General features: G+C 42.1%; 1 protein-coding gene across 1 annotated transcript in view; it reads left to right on the top strand.

The window, feature by feature from the left end:
- The window catches only part of WNT2 (Wnt family member 2), a 65,817-nt gene that overhangs the window by 28,995 nt on the left and 20,066 nt on the right, over positions 1 to 16,756 (top strand). Inside the window, exon 4 of the mRNA XM_030216835.1 lies at positions 13,248 to 13,512. Coding sequence (XP_030072695.1) covers positions 13,248 to 13,512 — 265 coding nt within the window. The remainder of the gene's footprint in view (positions 1 to 13,247; positions 13,513 to 16,756) is intronic.

Raw genomic sequence — 16,756 nt, forward strand, 5'->3', positions numbered from 1 at the left:
TCCCAAACGTACAAACATTCTATACATATTATTCCTGGAATTCTGGATTTTTCCCAAGTCCATTTAGTAGTGGTTTATGGACTTGTCCTTTAGGAAACCGTCTAACCCCTTTTGAAACTCTGTCAAGCTAACTGCCTTCACCACGTTCTCCGGCAACGAATTCCAGAGTTTAATTATGCGCTGGGTGAAGAAAAACTTTCTCCGATTTGTTTTAAATTTACTACACTGTAGTTTCATCGCATGCCCCCTAGTCCTAGTATTTTTGAAAAGCGTGAACAGACGCTCCACATCCACCTGTTCCACTCCACTCATTATTTTATATACCTCTATCATGTCTCCCCTCAGCCGTCTCTTCTCCAAGCTAAAAAGCCCTAGCCTCCTTAGTCTTTCTTCATAGGGAAGTTATCTCTGAATATCCGTAGTTAGCGGCTAGTCATGCGACATAGCCAGTTAGGCACGGATATTCAGCGCCAAACCGGCTATGTTTAATGGTTAAAATATGCTGAATAAATAGCAGGCCCATCTTTAACCACTAATCACTATGGGGTCCTTTTAATAAGGTGCGCCGAAAAGTGGCTTGCGCTGGTGAAGATGCGAGTATTGGACGTGTGCAGGTCCATTTTTTAGCGCAGCTGCAGAAAGAGCCTTTTTTGGGCTGAAAACGGACGTGCAGCGAAATGAAAATTGGTGCGCGTCCATTTTGGGCCTGGGACCTTACCACCACCCATTCACTTAGTGGTAGTCTCAGGCGTTAACCGGACGGTAATCGTCAATGCATGTACAATGCTATTTACTGCCCGGTTAGCGCCATGTACTGGAAAATAAAATATATTTTCTGCCATGCGTAAAAAATGAAACTACTGCCTGGGCCACGCAGTAGCTGCGTGGTAGTTCCAAATTGGCGCTTGTTAGGTGCGCTTTGGTCAGTGGCGTTCCTAGGGTGGCTGACACCCGGGGCGGATTGCTGATGCGCCCCCCCCCCCCCGCCGGGTGCAGCGCGACCCCCCCACCCCGGTGAAAGGACCCCCCCCCAGGTGCATTTTTACCTGCTGGGGGGGGGTGCTGTGCGCCTGTCAGCTTTGCTCGTTCCCTGCTCCCTCTGCCCCAGAACAGAAAGTAACCTGTTCCGGGGCAGAGGGAGCAGAGAACGAGCGAAGCCGACAGGCGCGCGGCACCTCCCCCAGCGGTGTGCCCCGGGGCGAACTGCCCCCACCGCCCCCCTTGGTACGCCACTGGCTTAGGTGTTTGCACGGCTTAGTACAAGGACCCCTAAACTGGTAAAGCACTGAATACCAGCTTATCCGGTTAAGTTGCCATGGTCAAAAATAGAAACGCATCTTCAATGCGGGTGTCTCATTGCTTTGTATTTTTCTGCTGCGCTTACCAGAATTCTAAGTAAGTACATTTGATTATTTGTGTTCATAATTAAATTGAATCTTTGCAGGTTAATGTATTTTTTAAATTGAAACAGAAGAATTAGCTGAAAGGGTAATTTATTAACATGGGCTACCTTTAAGTATTATAATGACTGCTTTTAAGTTGCTTGGATGAATATATTATTATTATTTTTATTGTTGGTTATATTTTTGTGTTTTACTGATTATGTATGTTTTTCTTGTTACCTGCTTTGGGCAAAGGCAGGAAACAAATATAATAAATAAAATAATAAACCGTGTTATTTTACTGCTAACCCCAGTTATTTGCAACTAGGTCTCATTGCATAAAATGAGACCTTCGCTAAAATAGCACAAGTTAGTGGTAAAATAACAGGTCTTAACTGTAGCCCATGTTGATAACCTCATAGACATGCCAATAAGAAACAAAGTCAGATCATCAAGATGCTACCTAAACCTACACTACCCAATTTGCAAAGGACTGAAAAACAAAACAACTTACGCAGCCGGCTTCTCCTACGTAAGCGCACAACTATGGAATGGGCTCCCAAAAGCTGTGAAAACAATCCACGACCACTTGAACTTCAGGAAATCACTAAAAACCAACCTCTTCAAAAAGGCCTACCCCAACGACCCCACGTAACCCTCTTCACCTACCAACACAGCATGACTATGATCGAAAAGTCAACACGCAATCTTCATCCATTCCGACCCTCCACTTATACCTCATACGATCACTATACAACTTTGTATTTGTTATCCACCAACTGGGCAAACGCCTCTGACGGTACTATGCAAGCCACATTGAGCCTGCAAATAGGTGGGAAAATGTGGGGTACAAATGCAATAAATAAATAAATAACTATATCTTTAAATCTGATACATACACAGATGTTTGAAATAGCACAGATTCCTGTTTTACTGCATCAGATGAAGTGTTTTATTGGGCCTTCAAACCTCATGTGTAACTGAATGACTGCTTTCTATATTTGTCTTAAAAAGGCATCACACTCTGCAAACAATCCAATATCTTCCACAACCAGTTTGAGTACCAAAAGAAAGAGGCAAAATTCAACAAAACAATACATGTTGAACAGAGTTGGAAAAATGGTCCAGTGCAGTGTGATAAAAAGATCACTTTAGTTAAAGGAAAGTCCAGTGCGGCCATGTTTCGACTTATGCCTGCATCAGGGGAAAATGCATAGGTCTTGCTTAGTCTCTGATAAAGAAGAAGATATGGCCTCAGGAAGCTCCAGCTGGGAAAGCCCATAGGTAAATGACTAAAGTACAATAAGTATTGCCACACTGGGACAGACCAAAGGTCCATCAAGCCCAGCATCCTGTTTCCAACAGTGGCCAATCCAGGTCACAAATACCAGTTCAATACAAGAGGGTCAGAGACTGAGCAAGATGTATGCATTTGATCTTCTTACCATACTGTTCTGGACCATTTTCCCAACTCCATTCTACACAAAAGACTATTAGAATACTCAGTGCGCTTTTTCAAGTGAAAAAGGTGCCAGTACTCAAATGCTAGGCCACCCTTCCGGGGTGGGGGTAATCACTGAGTGACCCTCCCCACAATAGCCAGGCCCCCTGCAACCAGTCACAGAACCTATAACAAGGCAGACTTGGTGTGTAGAGCCTGAGCTCTTTCATTTTAGCAGACAATGGAAAAGGTGCCGGTTCCCCCTCAAAAAAAACCCTGAGAATACTTTGCACTTTGGGCCCCTTTTACTAAAACGCACTAGTGATTCCCACTGGGGCTGTGTCACATTTCCTGCACCAGGAATCACTATCATGGTTTAGTAAATGGGGCATCAATATTGGTAGATATTGGTAGATAAAGCAATTTTGGCTCAGCCAGTCTGCTTGAGAGTATCTCCGATCTGTCAACTGAGCAGGATTGATCCCCTCCACTATTCTAGGTGTGGCCAATGGCCTTCCTTACACTTACCCTTTCCCCTGCTTCACTAAGGATATCTCCAAATGGTCAGCTTGTACAAGTTGATTACTAGAAGGATATTATTGTTCTCCACTAGTTGTGGCACTTACTCAAGTCAGCCTGCAGCTCCATAATATGAAATATACCACTTCCCCCAATTATATAAGTACATAAGTAATGCCACACTGGGAAAAGACCAAGGGTCCATCGAGCCCAGCATCCTGTCCACGACAGCGGCCAATCCAGGCCAAGGGCACCTGGCAAGCTTCCCAAACGTACAAACATTCTATACATGTTATTCCCGGAATTCTGGATTTTTCCCAAGTCCATTTAGTAGCGGTTTATGGACTTGTTCTTTAGGAAACCGTCTAACCCCTTTTTAAACTCTGCCAAGCTAACCGCCTTCACCACGTTCTCCGGCAACGAATTCCAGAGTTTAATTACACGTTGGGTGATGAAAAAATTTCTCCGATTTGTTTTAAATTTACTACACTGTAGTTTCATCGCATGCCCCCTAGTCCTAGTATTTTTGAAAAGCGTGAACAGACGCTTCACATCCACCTGTTCCACTCCACTCATTATTTTATATACCTCTATCATGTCTCCCCTCAGCCGTCTCTTCTCCAAGCTGAAAAGCCCTAGCCTCCTTAGTCTTTCTTCATAGGGAAGTCGTCCCATCCCCGCTATCATTTTAGTCGCCCTTCGCTGCATATTTGAATGGGTTGAAGTGCTGTGGCTGTTTTATGTTGGTTGTCCATGTCTTTTTGGGAGATTAATATATCTGTGTTTCTGTTTTGTGCAACCTGGTTTTGGTGTTTAAAAACATCCAACTCCCGATTATGGAAAGTCAGAATTGGACGTTTCACACTGCAGTTTGTCCAAACAGCAAAGGGACGTGTTTTAGGTGGGACTACGGGCACCCAAAAGTAGGATGTCCAACATTGACTTTCAAATGGAAAAAAAACATCCATGTCTAAAAAGAAGGATGTTTTTGTCTAGACCTGTTCCAGTCATGTCCCAAGTTAAAAAAAAAAAAGGTGCTCTGATTGAACAGCTGACTACTGGAGGGATTAAGGCATGATCCCTCCTTAATCCCTCCATTGGTCGCTGTATCCATCCTTCTTCCCTGAAAGTGAAATTGGAAAGGAAAACCAGTCTTTATGTCAGCTGCAGGTATTATAGCCGTTCTGAACAAAGCAGATGTTGGATTGCAAGAGTAGATGCTGGGTGATGGGAAGAGAGAGGAAAGAGTTAGTGAAAGAATGGAGAGTAAGAGGAAGGAGAATGGAAGGGCCAGATTGGTTACCTGAGCAATTCTACTATATCATAACAGTACTAATTTCCAGGGGTCACAAAACAATGGCCTTCCAAGGTAAAGGCAGCCCTGTAAACATTACAGTGGGCAATAGATCATCAATACACCTAGTGGAAAACTAAACAAGCTGAATTAGTACAGATCAATCCTGCACAGACATTCAGTGCTAATAGAATACCCAGCCTTTTTCAAACACAGGTAGACCCTCAAGTATAGGATAAGTGCCTAAAACCTGAGCCCTTAATGCCACCCCTTGATTTAGGGTTAAGGGCTCATGCGCTACACTCACGGTGACTGGTTGGCGTGCATCAACTGCTGATTACCGCTGGAAACGCCGTGTGTTGGAGGAAATAAATAAATCATCCAGGCATTATGGTTGTGTGGCAAACCTGAAACTAACGCCAGGGGGGCATGGTAGCCTGGCCGTAGTCTCATTTTAGCACATGCTGCACACGTGTAGAGCCTAATGCACCTTTGTAAACGGGCCCCCCAAGTGTTATAGTATTTGCATATATTTCCAGAATGCTACAAATATTCTTCTGTATAATATGTTGTATTAATTTGGTGCTTTATTTTGATTTTGTTGGCATATTATTTCTGGAGTATATTCAGTGTGCATAGTACCATCAGTAACAGAGGTTCTGTGGAGACAGCTGATACAGCTGCACCAGAGCCACATAGTGAAGGACTCATTCCTTGCTGTATTCAAAAGTGTCCTACTGTCCTTTTACTGTTGACATAGACATTGTCCCGTACTCCAAGGATTTTAACTTGCTCTGTTCCATTCTACTGTACCTCTAGCCACACCCATACCCTGGCCCTAGTCCTGCCACTTTAGCCTCCCCAAACAGCTGAGTCACCAACTGTCTATGAGTATAGCCTTTCCTTCTCTCCCTTTCAGCCCCTCTGCATAGTATAGCCTTGCTTCTCTTCCTCCCCCCCCCAAATAGTATAGCCTTTTTCTCTCCCTTTCACCCCCTGTATAGTATAGCCTTTCCTTCTCTACCTTTCACCCCCCCCCCCCCAGCATAGTATAGCCTTTTTCTTTCCCTTTCACCCCTGCATAGTATAAACCTTTTCTTCTTTCTATTTCACCCACCCACCCACACACACCCACACCCACACACACACACACACACACACACACACACACACACACACACACACACACACACACACACATTGTATAGCCTTTCCTACTCTCCCTTTCAACCCCCTGCATATTGTAGCTTATCCTTCTCTTCTCTTCCTTTCATCTCCTCCCCCACCCCCATATTGTAGCCTTTTTCGTTCCCTTTCACCCCCTGCATATAAATGTATTACCTCCTTTGAAAACTTTTTGTGATCTGGTCTACAGCGGGCGGGCAAGAATTGCACGCCAGTGCGGTGAAGTGAGTTCTCAAGTCCTAGCCCAGAAGGACTATGGATGGCTGATGAGCCACAGACAACTTCACCTGACCAACCACCATTTCATGGGAGTTGAGCCCCCAGGTGCAGGCGGCCCGAAGGACTTATTTTCACCAGGGGAATGCCAACAAGAGATAGATGCCAGGCCAAGACCAGAAGGTAGGTGGGAGCCACTACTCTGGGAAAACAAACAGAGGCCCACGAAGAAAGAGCTCAGGAAAAAAATAGGCAGGAGCCTGACCACGGCTATGCCCAGGGAGTACAGTGAAGCCCAGTGCGGGAGAACCCAGTAACCCATGGAGAAGCTCACCACAGCTGTGCCCAGGGAACACAGGTAGAAGCTCAGCGCTGAAAGATAGTAACTTCAGCAGAACACCCAGACAGACGCTCACAGCAGGAAAGGCTGAGTAGAAGTCAGACTGACATTTACAGCAAGGGGTTCTGCAAGTTCAAGCTAATATTCACAGCAGGAATGTTTTGTAATGTCTGACAGACCGCTCACAGTAAAGAAGCTCTATAGCCTTCAGGCATGTGCTCACAGCAAGGAAGTTCTGTAATTTCAGGCAGACACTCACAACAAGGGAGGTCTGTAACTTTAAATAAACACAGCAAGGAAGTTCTGTATCTTCAGACAGACGCTCACAGCAAGCGAGTTCTGGAACTTCAACAGACAAACACAGCAAAGGAGTTCTGGAACTTCAACAGACACTTACGGCAAGGGAGTTCTGGAACTTCAACAGACACGGCAAGGGAGTTCTGTATCTTCAGACAGACGCTCACAGCAAGGAAATCTGGAACTTCAGGCAGACACTCACAGCAAGGGAGTTTTGTATCTTCAGACAGATGCTCACAGCAGCTTTGGGAAACCCTCCAAAAATGGGGAATGAAAGCTGTTGCTGAAGCCCCATATGCCCTGAGTCATATGAATTTAAAGGGATACGCCGGCGTCAGGGGCGTGACCAAGCGGACACTGCCAAAGGGAAGCAAATGATGTCAGTCGCTCAAGCGCAGATCCTCCTGCCTTGGAGCCGTGCTACAGAAACCATGCAGTGCCCTCCTACAGTGGAGGAAAGTCAGGCTCCCAATCGCCGCCAACTATCCTGCCCATGCGCTACCACAGCGCTTCCAGGTGAGAAGCGTGACAAAAATAAACCAATAAGATTTATTTACATGACTTTTGAGAATATTAATTTACTATTTATTTTGATTATATTTATAGTTGTACAGTATTTTAATTTTATTTTGCAATTAGTTTTCTAAATGTTTATGGTTCTATTATGAGTTTTATATTTCCTTTTGCTGCCATGACTAGGGGAGAGTCTGGAAAGGTGGGTTACAAATGTCAAATTAAAATACATTTTGCATACTGGACCAAATTTTATAAATGGTGCAGAAAAATTGGTGCTGAAAAAATTGAGCACTAACCAGTATTATACAAACGGCTATCCAATTTGGGTGCCATTATTAAATGGACTTGGGGAAAATCCACTATTTCTGGGATAAGCAGTATAGAATGTTCTGTATTTTTTGGGGATCTTGCCGGGTATTTGTGACCTGTATTGGCCACTGTTGGAAACAGGATGCTGGGCTTGATGGACTTTTGGTCTTTCCCAGTTTGGCAATACTTATGTACTTATGGGCCAACGGTAGCTCCAGATTAGCGTAAGGTAAGCCTGCATTGGGCTTACCGCCGCTTTGTAAAAGGGCCCCTCATTTGGGTAGGGACAACAGCAATGCTAGTATAATAGGAATCTGAAAATTTGTGACAGGTATTTCTGGTAACCTCTGTGTTATATACATCTGTTTCTGTACTTGTGGATTACAATTTCTTTTAGCCTTTTGTATATTTTCATAAGTTACTTGGAAAATATTGGAAAGTCCACTTTGTGCTCTACTATATTGACTTACATGTGTTTATTTTAGACGTGATGCAGCAGCCAAAATATGCAAAGTGAACAGAGACTCGGCAGAAGCTCATCTGGAATTGGCTCGTCTTGTTATTTCAGTTTCCATATCTTGGCTGCTGCACCACAGTAACACAGAGGCATAAAAGATGATGGTAGCTAAACATTGTTAAGACTGTCGAGTCTGCTTAATTACACACCTGATCCAATGCCATGAACTCCCGCTGATCTCTGGCTGTCTCTTTACTTCTTTTGCAGCTAGAGATCCTCTGTGAAGAAAAATTATCTGTGTGGACCAATGATACAGCTTCATACTGTGACCTCTTATTTTAGTGCTTGCTTTCTTTTTGAAAAAGATTCGCTGTCTGCCCTTGATTTATATTTTGGAGGCATTTGAATGTCTGTTATACCCCATGTCTCCTCTGGAGTACATATATTTAGGTCTGAAAGTTCTATCTCGGAGGATCTCATCATGCATTCCAATCACAGAAGAGCGAAATGTTGTAATGATTTTTTGAGCTTATTTAACTTCTCCCTTAATGAGTATTCCAGAGAAATCAGAGTCCGTGCAACAACACTACAAGCACTCAAACCCCACTCTATTATTGTGAAATTAAAAATCATTTTTTATTGGAATTTCCTTAAAATAATTATTCACAGAACAGAATCTAAAGGCATCCCCGACCTTTCATTTCTACTTTTTCCTTATCCTGTTCCTGTCACTATGTCACAGTAACACAACCACAGAAATGTAGATGAGATGATGTCAGCATACATAATGAACCCTTCTTTCAGCCATTTTGCTCAGTAGTACTTGCCTCTTGTGTTGTCACCAGTCTTACTTGATCTGCCATCTTCCACCAGTGAAGTCTCATTGACAGTAATTTTATAGAGGTTGTGTAAGGTCTGATGTACACCAGGAAATGGGACCACCAACAAATGAACCAGTATTTTATAAACGGTATGGTAGCAGTGGCACAGCTTATAAAATATGGATATCTCTGACCCCCTCCAAAAGTACTTAATACATAACATTTTACAATTCTCATATGAAACTTTTTTTCTTTTTATTCCCCCACCCCTATCTTTCTCTTCTTCCCTCCCTTCCTCACTCTCTTGATTCACAGGGGTCTATAACATTGGGGTTTCCTGTTCAAAAATACATGAGAACATCCAAAATGAACAACCATTTTCCAAATTATGAATGCCAAAAAAAACAGGGACAAGGACGTCTGTTTGGCAGCATTTCTACAAAAATGACCACACAGACTTCCCTGTAGAACAGAGGGGTAGCCTAGTGGTCATTGCAGTGGACTTTAATCCAGGGTACCCAGGTTCATATTCCACTGCAACTCTGTTGTCTTAATGGTGAGCCCTCCAGAGACAGGGAAATTACTGTACCTGAATGAGCATCACCTCAATATCCCTTTGGCATGCAGGTGTCTTTAATATTTAGGTACAATAGGTATATCTCTATTTATGAGGGCTCACAATTTAAATCTGTCTCTTTAGGGGCAGATTTCTCAAATGGATCCCATGAAAAATTCTGTTAAAATAACCCTAGTGTAATTTTGCCATTAGTTTTCTAAACTAGAGTTATGCAAACAATTCAGAATTTGAAATCTGGCTTCATGAGCATGTTTAATTAACAAGACTGGCTTATCAAAGACAAAATCATACTCGTGGGAGAGCTCTGAATGTCTCCTCACATTTATTTTAATTTGGGTGGAATAGCTAAATGGACTGTGAAAAAGAATGCAAGAATGCAATCTACTGGTTATCCTCTAAAGTGCCTTCAACTGTTGTTTTATGGATTACAAATCCATGCCTGCAGCTCAAAGAGTTCATATTGCTACTGTTTTAATGTACTGACTCAAAGGAGCCAATTTTTCAAAAGGATTGGGAGTGCTAAATTCAACACAGTGAAGGAGGTCTTCTCAATATTGGAGGACCTCAAGTACCCATGGCACCCACAATGCTGGCATCTCTGACCTGTGTCTTAGCATACGCATATTGGACTCAACTACTGAAACACAATATTCCAGTTCTACATACTTGTTAGTGTAGTTTCCTCTTCGTTTTATTGATAAAATTGTTGTAACTTCTTTGCTTTTGTTTTTCTGCAAGGACCACGGATCAGTAATATAATAATACAGGTAGTGCCTGCTGGCTCTTACGATTTAAGAGGAGTGACTTGGATTGTATTCTAGGGGCTATGATTGCTCAGCTTCATTTTATATTTTTCCATGTTGTCCATGTATATCCCCTCATCTAAATTGAGTGTGGATGCCCCCAAATTCTATAACAATGTGTGCAAATCCTAGAAACATCCCTGACCCACCCATGCTCCTCTCATGGTCACATCCCCTTTTCAGATCCATGTGGAAAAATTTACGTGCACATAAATTCCAATTATTGCCAATAATTGATTGCTTAATGAGTCGATTAGTGCCGATAATATGGTGCTAACAATTGCACGCACACATTAGTGCTTAACGCAGCTTGTTAAACAGGCCCTTTAATGTTCTTGGAGGCATAAACAGAATTAAAATTTGCTAAATAATTTGGCAGATCACTATAAAATGCCTTAAATGCCAACATTGACACCTTAAATGTAATTTGGTATACTACTGGTAACCAATGAAACTCCTTCATTATAGGTATGATATGATTATATCTACCCAGTCCAGCAACAAGGGCAATATTCTGTATTAATTGAAGATTCTATAATATGCTTATTGTAATACCATTATAAATGGAATTACAGTAGTCTAGCCTACTGATCATTAATGAACATATCAGAGACAAAAAAAACCTTAGGATATGAAAAAAAAAGGCTTGACTGCTCTAATACTAATAGTGCTAAAAAAAAAACAGCCTTAATCCACCTCTGATGCTTGATCCTTAAAAGTAAGGTTTGAATCAATGATCACTCGTATTACCTGTAATGATGTAAATAATTATAAAGAATGTCCCCAAATCACCAGTAATACAGTAGGATACTCCAGGCCTCCAGTAAGCCACATCGCCTTATATTTCTCTGGTTTCAACCACTTGGATTCTAAGTATAAGGAAACCCTCACTGTTAATTAGTGAGGGTGATAACATTGGCTGAGAGAGAAGCAGCCAAGTTAGAGTGATGAGAGGTGGGGGGAGGGGAAGAGAGGGTAAGGGGTGAATTAATTGGAGGCTGGTAGGGCAGCAACAAAGGGAAGGAAAAGGGGATTGGATGGAAGAAAAGGAATAGGATTGGTTAGTAAAGAAAGGGCAGGATAGGAGGAAATTGGCGCTGAAAAGGATAGTTAGTTAGGTAGGAGAGGGGGAGGGTGGTTGGAAGGTAGTTGAAGGACCCGTCCCAGCCCACCCTGTTTTTTTGGTGGGAGTTGGAATTTTGGGGGTCAAATTTTAGAGAAGTTTGGGACCGGAGTGGGGGAGTGGGGGGGTAGTTTTGGGGAGGATCGGTAGCAGCTTTTAATAAAAAAGGGGGGTGCCTGGATGAAGGGTGCTACAGGCACCAGAAGCGGTTAAAATGAATATTGTGAAAGTTATGAAATGGAAAAGAACTCATGGGCGGAACCGCCATGAGTAAGATGTGGCTTGACGGCACCGTAAGTCACATGGGGGGATGGGGGGTAAGGTGGGGAAGGTAAGCCAATTTCGTGACCGAATGGCTTAACAGTATTAAACCGCTATATGAATTTAACCAAGATATTGATTGATATGTTACTAAGTGGTTGTTAAGTGAATTGAATTATTTATGATTATTTGGAAATAAAGCTGCAGCCAAATTTTATTCCAAAGAAAATGTTGTTTGGTATTATTTATATAAGTAAGAATTTATTAAGGCTGGCTGAGGTGCGAATGTCAATGTTATGCTACAGAAGTTAGAGTAATATCAATTTGAGCAAGATTTGGAGTATTAGCTTCCGCAGGTAAAATCAACTGTATATAATCTGGCAAAGAAGTGAGCGCACACTTGCTAAAGATTGAATCAACAGAACTAGTGGACTAAAAAAAAGATTAAAAGAAATGGGAATGGGGCTGATCTTTGGGAAACTCCAGAAGATAGATGATATTCTGTCGACATTGCACTATTAATCTAAAGTGGAATTACAAATGAGCAATAAAGCTTCCTCTTTCAGCTTCTCTGACTCTTCATTGTACAGACTATAGCTTATAGGCTGTAATATGCCATCTAATTTCTCTGTTAGCTTCTCAGTTGCTATCTGTAGCTCTAGTCTGGTCTGTCTATTCATATTACAGGAGAATACTTCACTATGAGCCCTTGGTCATTAACTTTCTCAGTTTTTATACAGCCCTCGAGCAAAACTTTAATCCATGTTGTGTTTCTAATGGCAATGTTACCTCTTCCAGTTTGCTCAACATTTTCCTAGTCTAAATCCTGGCCAGGTCTTTTATCACAAACACCTATGTATACTAAGTGGCGCTAAGGGGCACGTTAGCATTTTTAACGCACGTAAATGGTTTATGCACATTAAGCGTTAATGTGCCCATAGACATGTATAGGCGTGTTAACATTTTAACGTACCTTAAATTTACAGGCACGTTAAAAACACTAACACACCGTAGTAAACATACCCCAAAATGTGGATGTTTCACTATGACTTCTAATATGCACATTTCACAACCAACCCTCACACACTGACAGTTCTTTAATTTGTCAATAAAATCTGTAGAAACATTTTTTTTAATCAAGCTCCTACTTCCCTTCAGGGTGTTTGACATTCCTGATAGCAAAGCCCTTACACACACCTTTGTGTTCTTCCTTTTCTATCCTGCTTCCTCTCTGCTCTTCTCTTCAAACCCTGTGAGCTTTTTGTTTCATTCCAGCAGCTTCCCAGATTGGGTCCAGGTGCTTAACTCCCCTCATCTGTGTTCTGAACCCTAACTGCTGTTTCATTACATCTCCCAGGTTGCCCGTCTCTAATATAAGCTCTGTCAGTTCAGGACTTTCAAGGATAATGGGTCCCAGCATTATCATAAACTCATTTCAGATCGCTTATGTGTTCTTGAGCTCTCTCTTGTGTTAAACTTCTACATAACCAGTGACATCATATCACAATATGCATAAGAAGAATTTGCACAAGTTTAATCTAAAAACAGTTTAATCTGCATATTTTGGGTACCCTGAAAACCAGATCTGTTTAGATGCAACAAGAAATAAGAGTTCAAAATGTTCCATACCCACTGGATAATATTATAAAATATTGAAATATAGCTCTAGTCATTGATTTGAACTTTGTTTTGTGGATTTCTGGTAGGCTGTGAAGCGGTTCTTGAAACAGGAATGTAAATGTCATGGTGTTAGTGGATCCTGTACTTTGAGGACCTGCTGGTTGGCCATGACAGACTTCAGAAAAACCGGAGATTATCTATGGAGGAAGTACAATGGAGCCATCCAGGTGGTTATGAATCAAGATGGCACTGGTTTCACAGTGGCTAACAAAAGATTTAAGAAACCCACTAAAACTGATCTGGTATACTTTGAGAATTCTCCAGACTACTGTATGAAAGATAGGCTTGCAGGTAAGCCCTGAATACTGCAAATATGTATGTATTACAGTTATGCTAGTACATGAGTGCGTATTTGTGCTTCTGAAGATCAAAAACACTGTGGGGCCCTTTTACTAAGGTGCGCTGAAAAATGTTCTGCGCTGGTGTAGGCACGTGTATTGGACGTGCACAGGTCCAGTTTTCAGTTTGCCTGCAAAAAAGACCTTTTTTTTTTTAGCCAAAAATGGGCGTGCAGCCAAATAAAAATTGGCGCAGGTCCATTTTGGGCCTGAGACCTTACCGCCACCCATTGACTTAGCAGTAAGGCCTCGCATGTTAACCGGGTGGTAATCATCAGCACGCGTACACTGCTGATTACAGCCCAGTTAGTGCCGCACGGTAGAAAATAAAGAATATTTTACGACACGTGTATTGGACGTGTGTAAAAAATGAAATTACTGCCCAGGCATGTGGTAGCCGGGCTGTAGTTCCAAATTGACACACATTGGATGTGCGTAAGTGCCTCCGCGCCTTAGTAGAAGGGCTCCTGTGTTTATAATGGTTTATGACATAATCTATAGTGCTTTTTTGTGATTAAACGGGGGGTGAGACAGCCAATGCCCATTGCTAGACTTGAATGTAAGTATTATATTCTGTGATTTACCTTAAACAAGAGAAATTCCTGTTTTTGGATTGAACAACTTGTGTCTTCCAAGTTCAGGCTCAAGGTGAGTTACAGTTTAGGCAGTGGCAATCCTAGGTCGGCTCCCACCCGGGGTGGATCGCAGCTGCACCCCCCCCCCCCAGATGCAACGGCCTCCGTCCCCCCAGGGTGCAGCATGACACCCCCCTGGCGCATCAAGCCCCCCCCCCCCCGGGTGCATTCTTGGCTGCTGGAGGGTGCAGAGAGCAGCCGCGCGCCTATCGGCTCCCCGCTCCCTCTGCCCCGGAACAGGAAGTAACCTGTTCTGGGGCAGAGGGAGCAGGGAACCAGCAGAGCCGAAAGGCGCGTAGCTGCTCTCTGCACACTCCAGCAGCGTGCACCTGGGGCAGACCGCCCCCACCGCCCCGCCCTTCCTACACCACTGAGTTTAGGTACTGTGGTTAGTTTTCTGCCCAAAAATGGCTTTCAGTCCAAGTTGTGTCTGAGGACATAGAGAGTAAAGTGACTTTCTCAAGGTCGGAAAAAGCAGGATTTGAATATTGGCCTCCCTGGTTCTCAGCTCACCACCAGGTTTCTTGTCCACCCATTATGTTTTATACAATGTGAAAAAAACCAAATTACAGCATTGAAGAAAACAAGTACCAGTTACATACATACTTAAATGGATATCACAAATACATTCATAATATACATTGTTCTAGTTCTAGCTGGAACTCACGTTCAACTTGTGCTAGAACATTTTCTGTTTTAGGAACCTAAATTATGGAATTGTGTGCCAATCAATTTTGGAACCATGCAGGACGTTTGATTTTAGGAAGATGAAAGCACTTGTATTTGAGCAAGCTTATTCTAGGCTTTATTTATTTATAAAGGTTTTATACCATCTTCTGGAAAAATTCATTGAAGGTCATTTATACCATTTAATAGCAACATAAATCAATCACAAAAACAGTACATATCTTAAAAATCCAAGCATAAACACAACTCGGTTCTATCACTCTCCCTCACCCATGACCTACAGAAATCAAAATATGTTTTTTTTAAACTTCTGAAATCCAAGCAAGCTCAAGAAACTCCACAATTCCACAGGAAGCCTATTCCATTTCTCTGGAGCTGCCAAATACTCACATACTCCTTTATATATTGTAGAAAAGGCTCTGTGTAAATGCATACTGTGCACACTTTCCGCTGAATTTTATATAGCATGCCTGGATTTCTGTGTGGATTCTATAACAATGCATGCAACTCAATTGGCTTAATAAGGTAATGAGCACTGATAACAGCACTTAACAAGCAATAATGAGCACAAATTGGCATTGATTAGAATTTAGGCACACAACTTTCTAAGTGTACTCTGTAACAATGTGGGCCGAGCTTCTAACGCACACAGGCAAAAAGGGGTGTGCTAATAGGTGGGGAAATGGGCATTTCATGGGCGTTCCAAAATTTATGCAACTTCTTATAGAACATGGCCCAGTGCATGCCGGGATTTACATCACGTTTTCGTTGGTGTAAATGGATGCATGTAGATTTCAGCGCTCAAATATCAACTAAGTGTATTCTATAATCGTTGCCTAAATCTAGGTGTCGATTATGGAATATGCTTAGTCTGCACTGATTTCAGCGCCAATTTTTTTATGCGCCACGCATAGAATCTCCCCCTTTGTGGCCAGAAACAGTGATCCCTATATTCTATATAAAACAGGGCTCTAGATCTTTAAAGATATGTGTGCAACATTATTTAGATGCAATATTTATTATTAATTAAATTTTATATGTATCAATTGCTGAAACAAACTAAAAAAAAGTTTGAAAATTGGCCAAAAAATCCTGAAATGATTCAGACACACAGGAACCCTTTTACCAAACTGCCGTAAAAAGCGGCCTGATTCCCATCATAGATCCAGACAGCATTAACCAAATGTCCTTGAAAGAAAAATCTTTAACCCCACCTTACTTTTGTAAAAATGTAATTCATCCCAAAGATATTGGAGTAAAAAATTCCACAAAGCTGGGGCAAGATTTTAAAAAAATGCTGAATCGCTAATTACATCTAATCTCACCCTAATTAAGGATGCCTATTTGTGACAAAGATCTTATAAGCCCTTTTACCAACTGCAGTAAAAAGTGGCCTTAGCGCATCCTTGCGCAAGCCTTTTCCATGCGCTAATGCCATTTTTACTGCCGGTAAAATGGCCGATATTTCTATTTTCTCCGTTAATGGCCATGCAGTAATTTTCCCATTACCACATGGCCATTGGCGCTTGAACCCCTAATGCCATCCATTATGTAGGTGGTACTACTACTACTACTTATTTCTAAAGCGCTACTAGATGTACACAGCGCTGTACACTTGAACATGAAGAGACAGTCCCTGCTCGACAGAACTTACAATCTAATTAGGACAGACAAACAGGACAAATAAGAGATACTGTAAGGGAATATTAAAGTGAGGATGATAAAATAAGGATTCTGAACAAGTGAATAAGGGTTAGGAGTTAAAAGCAGCATCAAAAAGGTGGGCTTTTAGCTTAGATTTGAAGACGGCCAGAGATGGAGCTTGACGTACCAGCTCAGGAAGTCTATTCCAGGCATATGGTGCAGCAAGATAAA

The sequence above is a fragment of the Microcaecilia unicolor genome, chromosome 10 (assembly GCF_901765095.1).
Source record: "Microcaecilia unicolor chromosome 10, aMicUni1.1, whole genome shotgun sequence".
Taxonomy (NCBI): domain Eukaryota; kingdom Metazoa; phylum Chordata; class Amphibia; order Gymnophiona; family Siphonopidae; genus Microcaecilia; species Microcaecilia unicolor.